We start from the raw sequence: 22895 nt of genomic DNA, 5'->3' as shown, positions 1-22895 counted from the left end.
CAAGGCTTTGGGAGGAGAGAAAAACAAAGTAATTCATTTCCAAGTCTGCTGTTGTGAGATAACAAACTCGTAGGGTTCCGGGAAAAGCTTGTCCGGTAACTGCGGGCTCCTTTTTGCTCCTCCCCTCCCCATATGGCTCAGGGAAGCTAGTCCTTTACCTTTTCTCTCAGTAAATAATCAGCTTTTCTCCTGTGTTTGTGGTGGAGAGTCAGATCTGAACAAAGGAAAGGTGGCCACATGCCACCTGGGGTTGGCTGTGTGTGTGTGTGTGCACGTGTGCACGTGTGGAAAGAACAGAGGTGAAGTGTCACTAGTGAGCTGGGGACAGGAGCCGAGAAGAAGATGCACAAGGAAGGAGAAAGTGCTCAATCGCAGGTGGAGGGTCTGGACAGGCGTTGCCGAGAAGCTGACCCCGAAGTTGAGACCAAGAGTCGATACCCACCAGGAGAAGAAAGAACTTTCTAGACAGAGGTCAAGCCAGGTGTGTGTCGGCGTTGAGCTGGACAAGAGCTTGCTGAGGCCGAGGCAGGAAGGAGACCTGGGCGAGACACAGGGCAGTGGGCAGGCCGTGGTGATGGGGGGGCCTGGCCGGTGTTAGCATCGACCCCAGGCTTGGAAACCTGGGCCTCGGTGTCCAGCAGAGGCACGAGGGCATTGGCAATGTCCAGACCCCTCTGGCTGCCCCACTGTCTGTCTCCCCCTGTCCTCCGGTAAGGACACTTGACTTGAACCAAGGCCTGCCCCTCTCTGGGACCGTCTCATCTCAGATCCTTGGTTGCATCTGCAAAGACCCCTTCTCCTCATAAGGTTGTTAGTTGCCCTCATGGGTCCTAGGGGTGAGAACACAGATGTGCCTTTTTGGGGGGTGGTCACCATTCAACCCACTGGGTCTGTCACCTGAGTCAAGGAGTTAGTACATCACGTTCACTCTGCTTAATCACTCATCTGATACCACCAGTCCAGGGCCAGACACCAGGAAGACCTGGGGAATGCAGTTGGCTGATAGAAGAACCAAGAACCAAAGCCTTTGCTTCTCAACCAGCCTCATTTTCAGTTGGCTTTTAATTCTCCGTCAGTTTCTCTAAAGCGATATTTTGAAACATGTGCAGAACCCAGCATTTCTGTCTGGTAGGACTGACTTGCAGTCAATACACCAGAGAGAATTTGACCAATCAGGGAGACTTCATGTTCACCCGGTTGTTGGAGCCACTCTTCCGCCAGCTCTGAGCCCAGCCTCCAGGCCTCCGGGTCCCACGTCCTTCAGGAAGTGGCTAATCCTTCCGATACCTGCAGTCTAAGGAAGAGACAGGCTGTGGTGGTGAGTTCTCTGCTTCACCTTGGCTGGGCCGAGAGACGGCGGGCCAGCTAGCTGGTGATGGTCTCGGGCTGTCTGGGAGGGCGTTTTCCCAGAGAGGAACGCTCTTGTCAGGAGGTGAGTGGAGACCCGAACTCGTCAGAGCGAGGGGCACCGTCCAATCCGCCGAGGGTCCGAGTAGAACAGGAGGTGGAAAAGGATGAGTCCTCTTTCTCTCTTCCTGATCTGGCACCGTCTCCCACCCTCAGACATCAGAGCTCCTGCTTCTTGGACCTTTGGGCTCAGACAGGTTTTCATCACCAGCTTTCCTGGTTCTCAGCTTCTGGAAGGTGCATGGTGGGTCTGTCTGGCCTCTGTGTTTGTGGGCCAGTTCCCACAGGGCATCTCCTCTGGGACGTATACACGTCTACATCCTCTGTACCCTGCCGCATATACACGTCTGCGTCCTCCGTATCTGCTGCGTATACACGTCTGCGTCCTCCATACCCTGCTGTGTATACATGTCTACGTCCTCCGTATCTGCCGCGTATACACGTCTACGTCCTCCGTATCTGCTGCATATTTATGTCTACGTCCTCGGCATCTGCCGCGTGTACACGTCTGCGTCCTCTGCATCTGCCGCGTATACACATCTACGTCCTCCGTACCTGCCACGTATACATGTCTACATCCTGGGGACAGACCTCTTGTCCCACCTGCCCTGTCCTCTGCAGCCTCCTCCCTCCTCTCCCGACATGCGCAAGGTCCTCACCTGTTGTGACGGCACCAACCATGAACTTAAAGAACATCAGCCACTATGGGGGGATAGTGTCTGCCCAGCCTCCAGGCAGAGGACCCCATGCACATCCAAGTTAATTACAGGCACCAACACTTAGACTTAGAGGATGAGATGGCTGGATGGCATCACCAAGTCAATGGAAATGAGTTTGAGCAAACTCCAGGAGATGGTGAAGGACAGGGAAGCCTGGCATGCTGCAACCCATGGAATCGCAAAAAGTTGGACATGACTGAGCAACTGAACAACACACTTACATTTAGGAACCCACCTGCTCCCAAGAACCTTCTCCCAGCATTTTGTCTTCCAGGGACCCTGCCCAGCCCGGTGGCCGCCCCCTCAGACCGTCCTTCCCTCCAGTGTGAAGAGTCCATCCCCTGTGATCTGAGACAAAGGGAGCCACGCCTCTGCAGTGGGCAAGCGACGCTGCCGGAGGGCAGCAAGAGGGCGTGCGAGGAGCCCAAGGACAAGCGGACCTGAGCAGCAGCTTCTGTTTCCAGGGGCACACGGGGCGGTGTGGCTGGAACCGGGGCGGTGCAGGAGTGAAGCCAAGGGGATCTCCAGACCCGGGAAGGGCCCCTGTCACTGGGGAGGCGTGGCCTGCGGAGGACGCTGCCCGCTCTGGTCCCTCAGCTGAGCCTTCCGGGCGGCGGAGCCCATCCCGGGGCCGCTCCGCCGTGCTGCCCCTCCTCTGCTCCGGCGCCAGCTCCGCCCTCAGTGCCTCGGTCCCCGGGGCCTCTCCACTCTCCTCCCAGGGGCGCCCCGAAGCCACTGCAGCCTGCGCTCCACCTGTAGCGAAGTCCCAAGGCTGAGTTTAGAGGCACGATTATGCGTTATGGAGACGTGGCAGCTTGGCGCTGCCTGTGTTCCGTGGCTTCTGCTGGTGACCCAGGCAGGCCTGGCCCCTCCCCGGAGCCGCAGCCCCGCGGTGCCCGCAGCCCGAACCAGGCCCGGCCCTGGCGGCTCCCGCTGGGGCCTCGGACAAGGTGAGGAATGTTGGTGACCTGCCTCCCCCATCTGTCTGTGGCCGGCACCAAGATGCCCCCAAGGCATCCCAGACAGTGAGTTCCTCTCTCCTTTTTCCCTTTTGCTTTTTTCCAAATATTTATGAAGAGATTTTCCATTTATCCTGACACATCTTCTCCACCGTGGGTGTCGGCTGGGAGGGCTCAGACAACAAACTCCAGAAGGTATTTTCCCCAAAGCAGCATCTGGCTCCATTGGCAAGTGCAGCGGGCAGCCTGCTGGGAACTGGCCTAGGCAGACGGAGGAGGAGCCCAGGGCAGGCGCGGTGGGGCCAGGCTCCTGAGAGCAGGGCCGTCCACTTCCTGATTCCCACAGCACTGAGCCCCCTGTGGGAGCGCCGAGGCATCGTGGGGTCCCCAGCCCCTGTGGGAGCACCCCCTCCTTCCTCTCACTCTTCAAGCCCTCTGCCTTCTGGCAGAGCCCCTCCTCTCTCCCAGGTAAACCATGCAGGTCGGGTGGGGACTGGCAGGATGCTGGAGGGGAGGGAGCTGGCTCGGTCCCCATGTCCCCAGGCCCTCCCATCGCAGGGCCTTCTGGAGTCAGAGCCACGGCTCCCTTGTTCTCCCACCTGCCAGGTGGAAAGGCAGGAAAAGGGCAGGGCAGCGTGACCCACCCCAGGCGAAGGACAGCCTCCTAGAATCTCTCAGATCACACCTGACTGACAGCTGCCTGCCCCGCTGACCCCAGGGCACAGCCGGCCCAGCTGATGACAGGACCGCCCCCCGCCCCCCTTAATTCCCTGTGAGTTACCAGAGACCGAGCCAGGCTGCAGGCGCCAGCGGCGAATTCAGCTGGGAATCAAGCGCTTTCCAGGAGGACTTGGGTCCAAAGCCATCCTGGCCCTGTGCCCTGATCCTTTGCCCGCCTGTGTATTAGGAATCCCTTGGTAGCTCAAAAAATAAGGTGCCCGGAGTGCATCCAGTGGGGTCAGGGCCTCTGGGAATGAGGCCTTCCTTTCTAAAGTCCCCCTAGGCCATTGTCAAGGGTGTTTAGAGCTGAAAAGTACTGCGCTGCAGGAAGAACAAGTTCCTTGGACAGCCAATCCTAGACCAGGACTCAGCTCTCCTATCTGCTAGCTTTGACCGTGAATAAGTTGCCTGAAGCCTCAGTTCATCTCTATAGAATGGGGATGACAATGTCTTTCCTATTACAAAGTGCCCGGCTCAGTAAGTGAGAGCTTGTGTTCACCCTGGCCCATCATGAACCCGCCTTGTGGGATAGAGACTGTTGAACACACAGAGGAGCCCAGCAAGGCAGCAGGTCAGGGGTGAGATGCACAGGGCATCTTCCTGCAGACCTGCCCTGGGCCCGAGGCCGTGAGTGGGCAACTCTGCCACCCGGCAGCACCGCCCCCAAGGTGACCCAGGTGATAGCACTCCCTGCAGGCACAGCACAAGCCCAAAGAAGATGTCTCCCTGAATTGTAAAAGCTCCAGAGCATTCAAAATAGCCCTTCTAGGAAGTCCACTCATTTTCCATCCTGTGTTTGTGTGGAAACGGTCTGGTATCAGATCCACTGGGTAAGGAGGCAGAAGAGAGCACCTGCGAATTCCATCTACTGCCAGGGCGGTTCGGAAGGGGTCCTGAGGGCACAACCCTCAAGCCAAGGAGCAGCTACTGCTGGGCAGACACACCCAAGACCCCAGAGAGTCTTCAGACCACTTCCAGAGGACCCCAGAGGCCTGGCAGCCTCGTGCACCCACACGACAAATGTTACTTCTTAGCTCATGTCATGTGCATCTAGCAGTGACTCTGCTGAGGTCATCCCTGCCCGGCCTGGGTAAGCGGGGCCCCTGACTCGTCTCTGGCGGCAGCTGCACGAGGAGGAGCCGCTCTGTCGCTCGGCAGCGGAGGAGCACTAACCCCGGGGCTGTTCCGGCACCAGCCCGGCACTCTGGCCATGAGATCTTGAAGGGTTCTGGCAAAGGACAGCAAGGACCGTTTTTGGCCGCACAACACAGCATTCCAGACCTCCCAGGACCAGGGATCAAACCCGTGTCCCCTGAATTAGGAGCACAGAGTCTTAACCACTGGACCACCAGGAAAGTCCAGGACAGCAGCGATTTTAACGATGTCTTTGTCACCAGGGAGATCCACGTGCAGAGGTTCCTATGGGGACAGAATCCACATTCAGAGGTTCCTGCAGAGTCCTGCTGAGGAACCCCCAGCATTTCTGGGTTGGGCACATTCACGGGTGATGGTCTACGCCACAAAGAGCATGTAAGTCTGGTGAGGTCTGCGATTGTTGATGCTGCTATGGAGGGACTTAAACCAGATTTTTAGGGAGTACTGACAAACATGATAAAGTCACCACCTAAAGTACATATTTGGGTCAAAATTATCAGTGCAGGTTTTGGAGCCTGACTGCAAGGGACAGCAAAGGGCTCCATCCTGCACAGCCCAGACAGGGTGATCTGCTCCTACGAACCTCTGTCACCGCTTTGGTGAGATGAGACCCACCACAACCTATTGCAAAGTGTTCTGGAGAAGGTCAGATGCATTAATACAAGCTAAGGGCCATGCCTGGTGCTTAGGAAGCTGAGGAATGCTTAGCCTCTGGCCGCATTGTGTCAATGCCGTGTTCTGGCTTCTTTAATCCGAGCAACAACTCCGCGAGGCAGAGGCCTGGTTCCCCATTTTACCAAGGCCCAGAGAGGGACGGCCACCAGCCCCAGGCCATGCAGCTGCAGATGGCAGAGCAGGACTGGAAACCTCCAGTGACCCAACTCCAACAACTTCCCCTTCCCTCTTCAGAGGAAAAGGCCTTGGAGAAAAAGACAGCAGAGACCCATAACAAAGAGAGTGAGAATCGCCAACAGGAGGCAGAGTGCAACATTCAATTGATTTCCATGATTCACAAAGACGTCTGCAGGATAAAACGAGCTCATCCACACGGCGGCAAGCGCAGCTCCAAGGGGGCCAAAGGCAGCCACAGCTCCCAGCCAGCGGGCAGCCTGGAGCTGCAGGGTGCAGGAAATGAAAGCGAGGTGGTGTCAGGAGCCGGAAGCAGCTTGACCGACTCTGAACCACAGTTTCCATTCCACTGCAGCGCTCGACAGCAAAGTTCTGCAGGGAAAGCTGCCTTTCCTTCAAGCTCCCGCACAAGGCTGTTATATTTTAGGAATTAAAAGCTCCACTTTGATAAAAGCACAAATGATCCATGTTCGAAGCAAAATTCACTGTCACTGACCATCTTCCCCACCCACACTGACAAAGGCTTCCGCCTCCTGCTCCTCCTCGCACACTCTCCTTGGAGCTCTTCTCAACCCTTTGAGCTTCGGCTCAGTTTCAGAGGCTGGCTGTGGACAAAGGAACCTCTCAGCCTGTTTGTCGAGTGTTTTGAAAAGAATGTTCTCAGAATAACTGGCTAACTGTCAGCGTGCTGGGCTGGAAGCTTTGGCCAAGTCAGCTTGTTAGTGTCGACGTGCTGACCCATGGGGCTGGTTCCCAAACAGATTCTGGTTGTTAGTGTCAACATGCTGGTCTATGGAGCTGGTTCCTGAACAGGTTCTGGTTGTTAGTATCAATATGCTGATCCATGGGGCTGGCTCCCGAATAGATTCTGGTGAGAAGAGACTGCCTGATGGTATCTAGTTTGAAGACACACAGGTTTGAATAAGCCTGAATGCCCAGGAGGGCAGCAGCCCAGCGCAGGAGCTGGCTCAGAGAAGCCACGGGCCCCACACCAGGGGTGGCCCCTGCCCTCCGCTCTGGCCAGCACCAGCAAGCGTTCGGTGCCGGGGGCAGCAGCGGGAAGGAAGGGGAGGACGGGGGGCCCCTGGGGCTGGTGGCTTCCATCACCTGCCGTCAGCCCAGCTCACCGCCCACCTTCCCGGGAACTGCGGAGTTGTCTTCGCCCCACCTGGGATGCAAGGGGCAGGCCTTTCTTCACCACTCCACGCTGTTGTGACTTTGAACTTGATTTCACCTGGATAACGACAGGAAGGAGGCGGGGAGGAAGCAGATGTACCTAGAGGGCTTTGGAGATCCCGGGGGCTGGGGTGCAGTAAGTAGCTGACAGAGCCTGGCCACACCCCAGGTGGAGCCGGTTCAAAGCGCAGCTGGTTTGCTGACTCTCTGCTTAGCTGGAGGCTTATCTTCTGCATAATTGGGTAAAGATCCGCCTTCCACAGTTGCTGTGATTAAGTGAACTGATGCTCGAATTGAACTGGCACATGGGGGGGAGGGGGCAGCTTCCCACCCTCTGCACTCCTGGGGCCAGCTAGTGTGGAGACAGCGACACGGCTACCTCTCCACTGCCAACCGGAGGCGTCCGGCTCCAGTCACCATGCCTGGGATGGACGCGATCAGCAGATGAAGTGGAATAAACCTAAATACATAAAGCCAAGTACCATTTTCTCCTCTGCCCTCTCTCTCAAAGGATCTTGCTGAAATACTGAAGAAAAAGAAAACGGCACTCTTGCCGAGCACCTAATCTGATGGTGGGGAGGCTGTGGGACACGGATCTGGAGGGATTCTTCTCTGATCCCAGCAGATTGGACGGGCTACCAATAAGCCTCCACACTGAGCCGAGCCCGGGAACCTTCTAAGACTCCTTCCCGACCCTTTGCTAAGAAAACACAAAACCACTCTTTATGTCTATTCATTCACGGTATCTCCCAGGCTCCCCACATCCCCCCATTAAGCTTTGGGAAATCAGCTGAACCATTGCTTGGGGCATGGAAATGAGATATTACAAAAAGCTGCCACACAAGGTCATTATTTCTGGAGGACAGAGGGGAGAACAAAGCTTTTAAGTAAGGCTTTCAGAGCCACTTCTGCAGACCAGCCAGCCGAGGGCACCTCCTTTCCTGCTGCCTGTCCCCTGCCTACAGCCTCCTCCAGCTTAGACGGGCACCTCACACGCAGGGAGCTGCCTACTACTGTATTATTCCTCTCCCAGGGCCGCTGGCTGGCTGCATCACCCTGGAGGTGGGGTTATCAGCCGGTTCTGAGCTCAGTAAAGCTTTGTCTTCATGGCCAAAGTACAGTGAAGAATTGTGTGGTTGTTTTTCAGTCGCTAAGTCATGTCCAACTCTTTGCGACCCCATGGACCACAGCACACCAGGCTTCCCTGTCCTTCGCCATCTCCCGGAGTTTATTCAAACTCATGTCCGTTGAGTTGGTGATGCCATCCAACTATCTCATCCTCTGTTGCCCCCTTCTCCTCCCACCTTCAGTCTTTCCCGGCATCAGGATCTTTTCCAATGAGTCAGTTCTTCTAGTCATGTGGCCAGAGTATTGGCGCTTCAGTTTCAGCATCAGTCCTTCCAATGAATATTAAGGGTTGATTTTCTGAAGACTTGAAGAATTGTGGGGACTACCCAAATGATCTGCTAAGGGGAAAGGCATCACTCTGTTGGAAAAGACAGCTTTGGAGTGGGGTCTACACACCCCTCCACCTGCTCAGCTGTCCAGAGAAGTCACGACGGGTATGATGACTTGTTCCCCCTCCCCCACAGGAAAAGGCATCCCACACAGCTCCGCTGGGAAGACACCAAGCACCCAGCCTCTCTAGAACAAGGTCGGTCCAGAGCCTCCTCCCCAGCAAGTGGAGGACATGCCCCCCTCAGATCTGGAAATGTCACTTGGGAGAAGCTCCAGGGACCGCAGGCAGGAGTTAAATACTGCCATTTAGAGCTCTCTAATCCGGCTGAGCAGAAATTTCCAGATTTAAATTGTGCTCACCCAGGCATGATGAACGGTCTCAGACAGTCTTGAGTTTGCTCCCGTTCCCTTTGCCGGCGGTCAAGTCCTTATTTGACTCCACAGTCTACACTCTTACAATCTCTGGACAAAGCAGGCTTGACAATTGGGTGTCCATGGATAGAAAGGCAAACTGCCAAGCCCCCGCTGGAGTCCACATCCCTCAAGTGAATTAACAGGTAAAAATAACAGTCAAGCAACTCTGGACAAGAACAAAGAGGCCACTTAATGTCCTTGGGAAACTCTGGCCTTGAGGCCATCAGGGTCTGAGCCGGATGTTCCAAGGCATGAACCTCGAGGAGGTCACCGTCTAGAGCTGCAGTTTACATTTGCTGTTATTCTTGCTATTATCCACCACATGGCACTGTGGGAATTTGAGACACAGAGGAGTTAGGTAATTTCCTTGGTGGTCACAAAGAAAGATAGAGAGGGGAACACCCACTACTCAGGCTGTGAGGGTCGCTAAGTGGATGCGATGTACGAGGCTCTTTATTTGACCCTAAAACAACTCTGAAAGGAGGACTGGAGACATGCCTTCCTCCCCCGTGGTTCCAGCTGGTCCAAGGTACCCAGCGAGTCCGTCGTGGAGCCAGGGCGACCTGGCGACAGTCTTGGCTCCTAGACCAGCGCTTTCTCATGTCTTCACACACTCCTCTGAGGGTGGCGGGGTAGGAGCTGGTGTGTCAGGGCTCCAGGGGACTAACCCAGAGGTCGCTGGGTTGGAGGAGGCCCCCATCCATCCCCCCACCTCTGACCTAGGGGGACACTGGGGGAAGCGACTCACCCCAGTCACCGCCCCCCACAGGTCAGATCCGTTTCTCTTTCATTCATTCCTCACGAAGTCCCCAGAGGAAGGCTGAAAGAAGAACGGAACACAGGGGCCGAAGCTGAGCGACCCAGCACATGACCAAGGGTGTCAGTTTCCACACCACGTTTCCTGGATGCCTGCATCCACAGGGCTGCTTTGGGGGCTGCAGGGGGCATGGGTGGGTCCCCCATTCAACCACAGCAATGCCAGCTCTTACCTACAGGGCTAACTGGTGGGAGAACTGGCTTGTTTACACTGGGATGGGCTTCCCTGATAGCTCAGCTGGTAATGAATCTGCCTGCAATGCAGGAGACCCCAGTTCAATTCCTGGGTTGCGAATATCCACTGGAGAAGGGATAGGCTACCCACTCCAGTATTCTTGGGTTTCCCTTGTGGCTCAAACAGTAAAGAATCCACCTGCAATGCGGGAGACCTGGGTTCGATCCTGGTTTGGGAAGATCCCCTGGAGAAGGAAACGGCTCCCCATTTCAGTCTTCTGGCCAGGAGAATTCCATGGACTGTATAGTCCGTGGGGTTGCAAAGAGTCAGACACAGCTGAGCGACTTTCACTTTCCTTTACTTTTCTGTTTTAAGATTTAATTTGAAGCAAAGATTTGCTGCTTTAAAAAAAAAAAAAAGAAGAAGAAGAGAAAGAAGAAGAAAAGAGAGTCTTGAGACCCACCTGTCTGGGAACTTCTGAGAAGAGAACCCAACATTTATCCTTGTGGGTATTAGGGACAGGTCAGTAACCCTCTTCTGGCCCAGAGCAAGTTGTCCCACACCTAGTGCACACCTTCAGACACAACCTAGGCACCAGGTGGTAGGTGGGTGAAAGTGAAATACACATGATGATTCTTGTCCTCTGAGACTTGGAAGAAGCAGAACAAACACCCAAAGGCAGAGAAAGGATCGACAAATGGTAATTAATGCAGTCAGTCTCATCTTGGAATTTCCCCCTATTATTTATACGCTCTATTTTCCCCTATCAGAATGTCATTTTCCAGGGGGCAGGAAATATTTCTTGATCAAACACGTCTCATGTACCTCAGACTGGGGAAAGGCTCCCAGTCTCACCGAAGAGAGACCAGTAATTCCAGCATGGGATAATTAATTTTCTTTGGGTCTTAGAGGTCACGGAAAGTGGAAAAAGAGGGTGAAATCTGCATCTTCCAGGAAGAGAGCTGCTCTCTGTAGACCTTCCTGGGGTCCAGGGCTGCTTCCCACAGGATGCTGGGTAGGGAGCGAAGAGAACCGCATGGGCTCTGGGAGGGAAGGGAGCAGAGGCAGGCTGGACATTCAGACGCTGGCCCCCAAGGGCCTCCTGGAGGAAAGAGTTCTGAGCTGGGTCTTAACGGAGGAGGAGCCTGGCGGGTCCTGGAGAAGGGAGCCTGTCCAGGTTGGAATTCTGCCGGCAGCTAAGGCAATTAAGTGAAGTCAGCAGGGCCCGAGGCAGAGTCTGGCAATGAAGGAAGGAGGTGAGGAAAGCCAGTTAAGCTCGAGTAGAGTGAAAGGGAAAAAGAAATAAAGGTATTGAAGGGGGGAGCTGGGGAGAGAGGGAGCCAGCGGTGGGTGGAGATGTTTGAATCTAGCACAAACGGGGCCCTCTGTCAGAAACTAACGTCCACCACGGCCGCCCCATCCGGCCTCAAACAGGGATCTGGTGTTCCTCTGGAAGGACCTCGGCTGCCACCTCCCTTCTGCCTCAGCCCCCGAGTCGGGTCCTCCAGGCCCTGCCCACTGGTGGATGCAGGAGCCAGCTTGGGGGGTGGGGGATGGGGCGGGAGGACTGGCCCGGGCCTGGCTTGGCGTCTCCCGGCCGCGACCCACGTCTGGTGCTTCTGGAAATCTGACCTGAACGCTCCCACTCCAGCGCTCACGCCTGCACATTCATCGCCAGGTAAAGGCGCGGATATGTGTACGCGAATCGAGGGGTACAGGCGCGCGCGCGCACACTCCCCACTATTAAAGAGTCCCCAGGGCCATTTAAGGAAGATGGGGTGTCCTGGGCTGGGAAAGCGGGGAGACTAGCAACGCCGGTTCCCCGCGCTCCTCCTAGGGACCGGACCGTGGCTCCCTTCGCTCTCGGGATGTGAATGAGCCGGGGAGAGAGGCCGGCGCGAGCGCGGAGAGGCGGGGAGGGGGGCGCGCAGAGCCGGGAGCGCACGCCCGGCGGGGCCGAGGCTCGAGGGGCGGCGCCGAGCGGCGGGGCGCGGGCCGGGAGCGCGGCGGCGGCGGCGGCGCGGAGGGCGCGGGGCGGAGGCGCGGGCCGCGCGGGGAGGGCGGGCCGAGAGGGAGGAGCCCCGGTCGCCGCCGCCAGCCCGCCCGGCGGCCCGCGCAGCCCGCACTCGCCGCCGCGCCTCGGAGTTTGAGCCCCGGCGCAGCCGGAGCGCGCGGCGCGGCGCCGCCCCCCGGGCCTCGGCCCCCAGCCCCGGCGCCCCCGGCGCGGCGCGCAGAGGGAGCAGGGCGGGCGGGCGCGGCGGGCCGGGCCGGCGGGCGGCGGGCTATGAGGCGCCCACCATGGTGCGATGCGACCGCGGGCTGCAGACGCTGCTGACCACGGCCGGAGCCTTCGCCGCCTTCTCGCTCATGGCCATCGCCATCGGCACGGACTACTGGCTCTACTCCAGCGCGCACATCTGCAACGGCACCAACCTGACCATGGACGACGGGCCCCCGCCCCGCCGCACCCGCGGCGACCTCACCCACTCGGGGCTGTGGCGCGTGTGCTGCATCGAAGGTACGGCCGGCCCGGCCCCCCCACCCCGCGCGCGCGCCCGGACACACGCGCGCACACACACACCCGGCTCCGGGCGCCGACCGGGAACGGGTGGGCGCGGCACTGGCTCCGCGAGAGACACAAAGGAGCCAGAGCGAGCGGGCGGGTCCCCTCGCGGCCACGGGGGACCCCCCAACACATGGATCCCACAAACTCTCCACCGGCACACGCACACCCCCTCGCACATTGACACAATGAAACACACAGAAACTCACGCGCGCGCGCGCGCAGCCCGAGACCAGAGCGATCCCGAGGGGCCGCGCCGGGGCCCCCAGGGGAGGTGGCGGCTGGCGAGGGGGCGGGAGGAGGCTGAGGCTGGGGGGAGCGGACGCGAGAGGAGGGGAAGGAGGAGGGGGAGAGGTTGCTTGGCAACCGGTGTCTGTGCGATTGCTATGGGAACTGGCCATCCTGGGGCGGGGCCGGCCGGGGGCGGGGAGCGCGAGGGCCGCTCCGAGATCGCTCCGGGCCCCGCCGAGGGGTGGGAGTGGGGGCTGGGCTCCGAGGGGGTCTGGGAGACCCGGGTCGCTCGAGCCTGATGCCTGCCGAGACCTTGCTCCGCCAAGTACTCTTCCTTGGACCGCTGGCCGCTCCTGCCCGCTCGGTGGGGAGGGGAGTGGAGGGGAGCGTCACCTAGCCCCCCGAGCAGGTCCCGAGGCAGGGGTCTGCAAGCACCCGCGCGGACCAGGGGCGGCCTGGAGGGGCGTGGCCGCCGGGCGGGGCCGGAGGGACGCTACGCTGCGCCCCCAGGAGCGCGGCGGGCAGACTAGTGGGTGTCGTAAGGATGGATGGCTCTGGGGGCCGGGGCTGAGTGCCCCCGGGCAGTGGGGACCGCTCCCTCCGGGGACCCCGCCAATGGCGACGTGCGCCGGAGCAGAGCGCCTCCCGCCGGCCCCGCTGCGGAACTTGCACTAACAGGTGGCCGTCGGGCGGCGGGGTCCCAGCCGGGTTGTGGACTGTCCCCGCTCGGTCTGGGCTTTCAGGTCGGAAAAGGGGTGAGGAGCTGGGGGAGGGTTCCTGCCCACGATCCTCGAACACTCTCCTCTTTCTTCCCCGTAACCTTCCCGTGTGTTCGCTCCGTCCTCGGGGGGTCGGGAAGTTCTCCCAAAGCCCGACTTCTGCCCGCGGACCCAGCCCCTCAGCCCCTGGCGCAGAGTCCCGCCTGGCTGGGTCTTCGCGGAGGAGGCGGAGCTCGGGAAGAGGTGGCCCTTCTGGCTTTGGGGTCGTGGTTGCGGAGGCCGTGTAGAGAAGGGTGGCCAGGTGAGGCGGCCTTGCGCCTCCGCATCCTGCCTGTTCTCTTCTGGAATCCCGCCCTCCTCTCCCGCTTCCTCTGCCCCCCACAGCCGCCCCCCGCCCCAACACACACACACCCTTCCAGCCCAGGCTGCTTTGCCCTTTGAGCCTGAAGCTTATTGCCAGGGCAGAGTGGAGTCTTCTGAGAGCCGGAATGTGCAATCAATAGTTTGGGAAACAGCCCCAGAAAAGCCCCGGAAGGATCTATGGGCTCACGATGACGCCCCCTCTTTTCTTTTGAAAAACATCATTCCTGGGGTGCAGTTGCTCAGATCGCAAACACCTACTCCTGTCATCTGGAGGACGCACCCACGTCACTCCCCGCCACAGCACCTGAGTTAGACACAGAAACAAGGCTGCCGGCCCCCGAGCTCTAACTCACAGGCTCTGCTGGGTGCCCTGTATGTACATGGTCCTGTTAAGTCATCCCCCTGTTGTCACCCACACCCACGCATTGACCCCAGGCCTTCCAGTTTCCCTGTTGAAAACTGGAACTTGCTTCTCCGCGCCGGCAAGCGTGGCCTCTGCAGACTGGCTCGCATGCCTCCTTTATTAATTTCTCATCCTAATTAGGATTGATGCTGCACTTAGCATCTTGCCAGCTGCCTTGAGCCGTTTGCACTCGATGTTCATCAAGAGAGCCCCAAGCTGATCTGGGCAGCTGGCTCCACTGGCAGAGGGAGGGTGGGGTGTTGCCATCTGGGGGACTTTACTGAAAGAGCGGGACTGCCTCTGTTACCTCCAGGAGCTCAGGGGTCCTGGGGGCCAAACCAGCCCACCCCCAAGGGCCAGGACATCCTTGGACCCACTCAGGGCTGGAAGGGCTCGCTCAGGATTCCTCCGTGCGCTCGAATCATCCTGACAGTCCGTCAGCCCTGGCGAAAACTGACAGCTTATCTTCTAAAAGCACTTTGTGGAGTCCAACATCCTCCGCCTCCTGTGACCTCCCCAACACCCTGCCAGTGAGCATTCAGGCTGAGACCCCGCCAGCACTCCCTGGGGACATGGTCTCCTCAATATTTGGCTTGTTTGGGTACACTGCATTATTTCCACCTGCTTTCTAGCAAAGTTCCCCAAAGCGTTACATGGGGAAAAATGAAAAGCTCAACGCTCTAAGCTGAAACTGAAGAATGGCTGCAGCAGGTAGCTAATAAAACACCAGTAGTGACTGTGGGGCCCTGAAGGGTTTGCTGCCACCTCCCAAGCAGCAGGTCAGCATCCTGGTTCTTTCCCAGGGAGCATGTTGTGGGCAGGAGAGCCCCGCCCCCCGTTCCTCAGGCATCCTCGCCGTCTGGCAGGACCACGTGCAGAACACTGCTACCCCCACCTCACCACGCAGACATCCCGTCTCCCGCCCCCTAAAGCCTGGGCTCCCCACGGCCCCGGTAGCAGACAAGCGTCACAGTCCTCTCGTGCACCACACAGCATGCTCATCGCTGCCCTGACGGTGCTCTCTGCAGCAGAGGCGAGCGCCCGCCCTGGGCACTGGGTCGTCTCACTGCAAAGCTCTTCCTACCGTGTCATCCTGCCCTTCTCCAAGCTTCTGCTGGGTTCCCATTAAAAACAGAACCAAGTACCTGCCAGGTGGCACAGTGGTAAAGAATCTGCCTGCCACTGCAGGAGTCATAGGAGATGAGGGTTTGATCCCTGGGTTGGGAAGATCCCCTGGAGAAGGAAATGGCAACCCACTCCAGTATTCTCGCCTGGGAAATGCCATGGGCAGAGGATCCTGGTGGGCTACAGTCCATGGGGTCGTGGAGAGTCAGACACGACTGAGCACACACTTACACTTGACTACCCAGTGGAGGAGCCCAGCTCTGAGACTGGCTTGTGGCAGCATGAAAACATTTGGAAGTGAGAATGTTCACTGATACACAAATTGGGTAACACACACATTGTCTCTTCTCTCTCTTCCCACCATGTTGGGGACCAGCCTGTTCCCTGCACAACCAGCCACCCACTCCCTCTGTCCCCTGGACCTCCACCCTCTTCCTTTTTTGTGTCTCTGCTGACTCTCAGCCCAGCGCTGGGGATGTGGGAAAGGAGTAACAAGTCTTTGGGGGCTTTTCCATAAAGCTACCAGCACCCCACATTTGTTCAGTCTCTAGTGCGTCCTACAATCAGACGAGGTGTAGAAGAGAAACAAGCGCTCTGGAGCGTGTGCGATGAGCTTGGGACAGGGGCAGGGGGGAGCCTCACGTAGACTCAGAGAAGAGGAGACTCTGGTTTCCGAGTGTAGCAGCTCATGTTGGCCAAGTGCCCGCGACCATGCTGAGCTGACGGATGCGGGAGGGACCTGGTCACTGTGGTGCCATCAGGGGAGCTCCGGGCCCAGAATAAAGGTTCCGGCAGAGTTCAGCCTCGGGAGCAGCCCCTGCGTCTGCCAGGTCCCTGTAGAAGGACTGCCCAGCACACCCACAGCACACCTCCAGACGGCAGCCTGGGTGCCTGCTTCGTGTCAGCCTGTCCCGGGCACCTGCTGGGGAGGTGGGGAGACCCTGGGCCCTGCACTCCTTCCCACCCCACCACAGGCAGCACCTCTCACACCAGGGACCCAGACCTCACTCAGGACGCACACCGAGGAAGAGGACGTGTCAGCACCACCCCAGGGCAGGGGCGGGGGTGGCCAGCCAGGGAGGACCACCCAGGGATGACTGCCCTGGGCCCACCACCCAGGCCCACTTCCCCAGAGATGCGCTTCTTGCGTCAGGAACCCTCTCTCGGCGCGTCAGCAGGAAGCCCTGCCTTACACCATGCTCCTGACACGGATCTGCTCAGGGAGGTTTGGATCTGAACACCGTCCTTTCCCCACCCTGCTCCAGGCCGGGAAGCGGCCTGGGTGCTTGTCTGGGTTTGTATCCGTCTTCTCTTGCACTGACTCACGGGCAGCCAGTACCGGGGGTGCGGGCAGAGAACAGGCCTGCCCACAGAGCCCAGCTCACCAGCCGGACCCTGGCCCACGGCGCCTCCTGGTCCCCTCAGGGTTGCTTCTAACAGCCATCACACCAGCCTCTGGGATCTGACATTAGTCTGTGTAACTCCCAGAAACTCTGCAGTGTAAGTCTTCAAGATCTGCCTTTGACGGGGCGGAAGAGAGGGTTAAGATGGCCCCAGCCCCTGGGTGTCAGGGTGCCTGCCCACGTACAGATACGGTTGGGGCTGAACAGGCGGGCCCAACTTTCTACCTGCCGGCGGGGCGGGGGGTGGTGGGGGGACCCTGTGCTTGACCCACACAGACGAGGCCGGCGCTGTTTGAGTCAGCTCGGCTGCTGTCACAGAGTGCGGTCAGCCAAACGGCTCAAACCGCAGGCGTTGTTTCTGGAGGCTGAAGCCCAAGACCACGGTGTGGGCAGTTCGGTTCCTGGTGAGAGCTGCTTCCTACCTCGCTAGCGGCCACCCCTTCCTGTGTCCTCAGGACGGGGAGAGCTCTCTGCTCTGCTCCCTTATCCCAAGGACACTGACCCCCTTGTGGGGACCCCACCCTCACGACCTCATGCATCAGCTCACCTCCCAGAGCCCTACCGCCAAGTTCCACTGAGGGCAGAGCGTCAGCATGGGTCTGGGGAGGACGCAGTCTCTGACGGTGTTCTCTCCTTCTCTGACGGTGTTCTTCCTTCTCTCCCTGCTATGTAGCTGGTTGTTCTTGTTCAGTCCTGTCTGACTGAAGTCAGGGCTCTTTGTGACCCCGTGGACTGCAGCACACCAGGCCTCCCTGTCCTTCACCATCTCCCGGAGCTTGCTCAAACTCATGTCCATTGAGTTGGTGATGCCATCCAACCATCTCGTTCTCCATCACCCTCTTCTCCTCCTACCCTCAGTCTTTCCCGGCATGAGGGTATATTCCAGTGAGTCGTCTCCTCCTGTCAGGTGCCTGTTCTCCAGTCACACAGGGGGCCCTGGCAGCCCTTCTCACATCTGCCTTCCCTTCATGCCCTTCTCTCCATCCTCCTCTGTCCTTCACTCCTTTCACTTTTCTGACAAGAAAAGCCCAGCTGGAACGGGCTGACTTAGAGAAGAGAAGCTGGGGTTCCTGGTGGACCCCAGCCTGGCTTAATGGTCTCACCACAGACCTGGCTTTGGAGGCGCTCCCTGACAGGGGCTTCTGAAAGGTTCAGGAGGAAATGAACCACCCTTTAAAATAAATCTCCAGTGTCCATCCGGATGGCCAGGACTCTGGGGGCTTCTAGGACATAGTAACAGAAGCCCAGAGTAGGAAGTGACCTCAGGTCATCAGATCCAGGGTGTCAGAGAGCCTGGCAGCCTCTGTCCCCTCATCTGGAAGTGGGACCTGATTGATCTGGAACATTCCTCCCACCTTTGGCCTTCTGCCACTCGAGCCCCAGAGAGCCCCGCCCACAGCCTGCAGGTGGAACCAGGCTCCGCATGGCCTAGACCTGAGCCCACAAGAAGCTGGTTCTCCAGGTGGAAAGCCTTCGAGATGACTTAGTTCAGTGGCTCTCAGCACACAGAGGCTTCCCTGGCAGCTCAGATGGTAAAGAAGCTGCCCACAGCGCGGGAGACCCAGGTTCTATCCCTGGGTCAGGAAGATGCCCTGGAAAAGGGCATGGCAGCCCACTCCAGTACTCGTGCCTGGAGAACCCCATGGACAGGGGAGCCTGGTGGGCTACAGTCCGTGGGGTCACAGAGAGTCGGACACGACTGAGCGACTGACACTTGCACTTTCACCACACCTAGAAGGGTGTGTCCCCAGCCTGCCGGGCACACCTGTGTCCAGGCCTTCGTCCGCTCACGCCACCCCTGCTCACAAAGCAGCTGCTGTCGGGAGTGGGAGCTGCCATTCTAACGGGCAGCTGACACTTCCAGGGACTGATGACTGTTTGATGTAAACAGTGTGTGTGCGGGGCTGCGTGCTGGAAGAGGCCGAGGAGGGTGGCCGTTGGTCAAGGGGATGGGAAGGAGCTGTCTGAGAAGGGTTGGAGGGGGCGTTTCCAGGAGGAGACGGGCAAGACTGGGGATGGAGGGGCTGGAGGATCCCCTGAGCCGGCTCATTCTTCGCTGTGAGGCCCTGTGAGTGTGGATGGCTCAGCAGCATCTCTGGCTTGACTGACTGGAAGCCACTTACAGCCCCCACCCACCAAGCGTGAGAACCAAACTGTCTGCAGACTTTGCCAGACGCCTCCTGGGTGCTGGGGAGAGGAGCAGGCAGAGCTGCCCCCCTGGAGACCTCTGCTCCAAGGGAGGCGTCATTTAGGTTCAGGGCAGGAGCATACCTGATGCCCAGTACCTGATAGGAACTCCATTATTTCTCTTCTTCGAGAAAACACTTGGAGTGTCAGTGGAGGGCAGAGAGCATCTCTGCGGGGGGACAGCCCAGCATCCGCTTTAGGTGACTGGAGGTGTGAATGGTACCCGGCCCCATTCCCTTTGATGAGTGATGAATTGCAGGTGGGCCAGTCAACTGCCTGGGGGCATGGCTGGTGTGGCCAGATCCCTCCACTCTGCAAGCAAAGGAGAGTGAGGCGGGAGAGGGAGGGGGCCTTGCTTGAGGCCACACAGCTCCTTAGTGACGGAGTGGGAGCAGAAGCAGGTGGGGGCTGCCTGGTCAGGGCTCTGTCTGCTTAGCCTCCCCCGATGGCTGGCCGGCACCTGGCTGGGCATCCAGCAGGATGAAGGGAACTCACTCCCTCTGGGCCTTTCTCTGCCGTCGTGCCCCTTGGCATCTCAAAGGCCCCTGAGGAGTCAGGATGGGGCTGGGGTCCACCTGACCCGGAGCTCCAGGGTCTTTGCAAAGCAGATGGTGTGTGTGTGTGCTCAGTTGTGTCCGACTCTTTACGACCCCATGGACTGTAGCCCCCCAGGCTCCTCTGTCCATGGGATCCTCCAGGAAAGAATACTGGAGTGGGTTGCCATTTCCTCCTCCAGGGGATCTTCCTGACCCAGGGATCGAACCCACATCTCCTGCGTCTCCTACGTGGGCAGGCAGATTCTTTACCACTGCACCACCTTGCCTTCCCCTTATTTCCTTATTTCCTCAAACTTGGAAGTTTTCCCAGAAAAAATAAGTCACCCAGCCTTTGCAGCTGAGCTGAGTTGCAACCTGGGGCCCCAGGTTGGCTCACTGGCCTCCAGGGTCTAGGAATGGAAGAAGCTGAGCATCCCTGGGATGTTCAGGCCCATGTAGAGTGTGGTGCTGTTTCATCCCCTCTCAGAGGCAGAACCACGCTGAATGGCTTCTGTGAACCATAAAATCAGAATCCAAGGGCCCTCAATTAAGAGCTGAAATAGGGTATAGCACCAAGGCCACACCCAGGGGGTGATGGCAGTTACCCAGGCCACATGTCCCCCCTCCTGTTTCCTGGCGGGCACCAAGGCTGCAGCTGGGAACTCCAGTATCATGCAGTAGGGCCTGGACAGAGAAGGACAGGGGACCGGGAGTGGAAACATCAGGGCAGGAGTCAGGAGACCTGCACCTGTTCCTAGTTCTGCCGGTAACATCTGGACAGGCTTATGTATCCTAACCCTAACTTCCTGGAGCCTCTGATAGCTGGGCTGTCAGGTTGGCAAATGATACCTTTCTTTCCCTCCATGCTCCCTCCATCCTGCCTCCATCCTCCCTCCCTCCTCCTCCCTCCCTCCTCCCCTCCATCCTCCCTCCCTCCTTCCCTCCATCCTCCCTCCCTCCCACCTCCATCCTCCTCCATCCTTCCCTCCATCCTCCATCCTCCCTCCATCCTCCTCCCTCCTCCCTTACTCCTCCCTCCCTCTTCCCCTCCATCCTCCCCATCCTCTCCTCCATCTAACCCTAACCCTCTCTCCCTCCCTCCTCCCCATCCTCACCTCCATCCTCGCCTCCATCCTCCTCTCTCCTCCCCTCCATCCTCCCTCCCTCCTCCCTCCTCCCCCTCCTCCCTCCCTCCTCCCCTCCCCTCTTCCATCCTCCTGCATCCTCCCCTCCATTCTCCATTATCCTCCCTCCCTCCTCCCCTCCCTCCCTCCTCCCCTCCATCCTCCTCCCTCCTCCCCTCCATCCTCCCTCCCTCCCTCCTCCTCCTCCTCCATCCTCCCTCCCCTCCTCCTCCTCCTCTCCTCCCTCCCTCGTCCCCTCCATCCTCCCCATCCTCTCCTCGATCTAACCCTAACCCTCCCTCCTCCCCTCCCTCCTCCCCATCCTCGCCTCCATCCTCCTCTCTCCTCCCCTCCCTCCTCCCCTCCAGCCTCCCCTCCATCCTCCCTCCCTCCTCCCCTCCCTCCTCCCTCCCTCCTCCCCCCCCTCTTCCATCCTCCATTATCCTCCCCTCCATTCTCCATTATCCTCCCTCCTCCTCCTTCCTCCCTCCCCTCCACTCCCTCCTCCCCCCCCTCCCCTCTCTCCATCCTCCCTCCATCCCATTATCCTCCCTCCTCCCCCTCCTCCCCTCCCTCCTCCTCCTCCCTCCATCCCCTCCATCCTCCTCTATCTTTCCCCATCCTCCCCTCCATCCTCCATTATCCTCCATCCTCCATTATCCTCCCTCCTCCTCTCCTCCTCCCCTCCCTCCTCCCTCCATCCCCCCTCCATCCTCCATCACCCTCCATCCTCCATTATCCTCCCTCCTCCTCCCTCCTCCCCCCTCCCCCTCCATCCTCCACTTCCTCCTCCCTCCATCCTCTCTCCTCCCTCCATCATCCCATCCTCCATCCTCCCCTCCATCATCCCATCCTCCCTCATCTCTCCCTCCCTCCATCCTCTCCTCCATTCTCCCTCCTCCCTCCATCCTCCCATCCTCCCCTCCCTCCTCCCCCATCTTCCCCTCCATCCTCCCCTCCATTTTTCCTCCATCATCCCTCCCCTACCTTCCCTCCTCTCTACCTCTGTCTCCCTCTTCCCTCCATTCTCCCTCTTTCCTCCCCCCTCCCTCCAACCTTTTCTTCCTCCTCTTCCTTCTATCCTCTCCTGTCCTCCCCTCCACCCCCCAGGTTGTGTGACTTTCCAATGAGAGGTCACTTGAGGACTGCTCTGCTCCACGGAGGCCCTGCAGAGGGTACAGGATTTCAGGCTCATTTTCCTGGAAACACTTGGCTTGGCCTCTTTTCACCCTGACACTCAGCGAGGACCTGCACGCTGGTGGCAGCCTTGCCCTCGGTTGCGCTCCTGCGTGTTCCCACCTCCAGAGTCAGCTGGCCCCTCTCCCACGCACTCAGCCACTGATTCTCAGGAAGCACTGGTGACCTGCTGTGTGCTCAGCCCAGGGCCGGCCACCGCAGAGACGAGGTCAGACCCCTTCCCTCCCACATTCCTGCCGGGTTCCTTACAGCCCCTAGCTGGCTCCCGCCTCTGTCATTTCTCACCTGGGTTCCCCAAGGAGAGTCCTGACCAGCTCGCCTGCCCCCGCACGAGCCCTTCTCCACACGCAGCCAGGAAGACCTTGTAAGAAAGTAAACCAGGTCACGTCACCCCCAGGTCGATGGCTGTCGATGGGACGACGTCAGGCTCGTTCCCCGCCTGCAAAGCCCCAGGCACCTGACAGGTCCCACAGGGGCTTCGCGGTCAGGAAGACTCAGGGCAGGGGTTGACCCAAGTCGGCGCGATGCCCGATAGGAAGGCTGGGGGTGCAGAGGGAGTCAGAGGGAGCTGCGCTGGCACCCTGCTCTGCCATTTCAGCTCTGTGGCCTTGGGCAAGTTGCTTGGCTTCCCTGAGCCTCCGTTTTCTCATCTGTAAAATGGAGTTACAGCAGTCGACACCCCCAGACAGTGGAGCCATTCCCTAAGATGCAGAACCAGGGAGGACTGCCCCGGGGTGGGGGACGGGAGGCTTCCGGTGGGCGGGTCAGAGGGCTGCCCCTCCCCCACCCCGGGCAGAGGGGCGGGGCCAGGGGGCGGGGCTTCCGCCATCCGTCGCCGCCGGGTGCGGCAGGGGCTGCCCTGTGACAGGACGTCAGGCCGTGACTGCGGACCCAGCGCCTCCGGTTCCGCCGTGGGACAGAGAGCAGTGGGATCTGTGTATTTTCTGAACCAAAGTTCTAGATAGAATAGCAGAGCACAGGCTTTCTCATGTGGTTTTATATGTGTGAGGCGGTATACGAAGTGTTCTTAGATCCTGAAACGCTGGCGCTCTTAGCTTAGGGCGGGCAGAGATGGTGGAGTGGGGGGGCATAGCCCAGAATATTTTACATCAAGACTGGCCTGGAAAGACCCCAAGCCCCAGTAACAGGTCGTCGCCAGCAGAACATTCTTGATCATTTTTGAAGAGGAGAACCCA

The 22895-nt window shown here is 58.9% G+C and overlaps 1 protein-coding gene and 1 long non-coding RNA gene across 2 annotated transcripts in view; one reads left to right on the top strand and one right to left on the bottom strand.

The window, feature by feature from the left end:
- Positions 1-10188: 10188 nt before the first annotated feature.
- On the bottom strand, positions 10189-22368 carry LOC122424652. The gene is made up of 2 exons (XR_006264494.1): positions 21985-22368; positions 10189-11085 (listed from the first exon to the last, which is right to left on the bottom strand). It is a non-coding gene; the product is annotated as an uncharacterized LOC122424652 (long non-coding RNA).
- CACNG4 (calcium voltage-gated channel auxiliary subunit gamma 4) overlaps positions 12025-22895 on the top strand; it is a 51761-nt gene continuing 40890 nt past the window's right edge. The window contains exon 1 of the mRNA XM_043442611.1: positions 12025-12366. Coding sequence (XP_043298546.1) covers positions 12147-12366 — 220 coding nt within the window. The 5' untranslated portion in view covers positions 12025-12146. The remainder of the gene's footprint in view (positions 12367-22895) is intronic.

This window comes from Cervus canadensis, chromosome 1 (assembly GCF_019320065.1).
Source record: "Cervus canadensis isolate Bull #8, Minnesota chromosome 1, ASM1932006v1, whole genome shotgun sequence".
NCBI classification, from domain to species: Eukaryota; Metazoa; Chordata; class Mammalia; order Artiodactyla; family Cervidae; genus Cervus; species Cervus canadensis.
The sequence above is the reverse complement of the archived record's forward strand: the minus strand, read 5'-3'. Positions and strand labels throughout refer to the sequence as shown.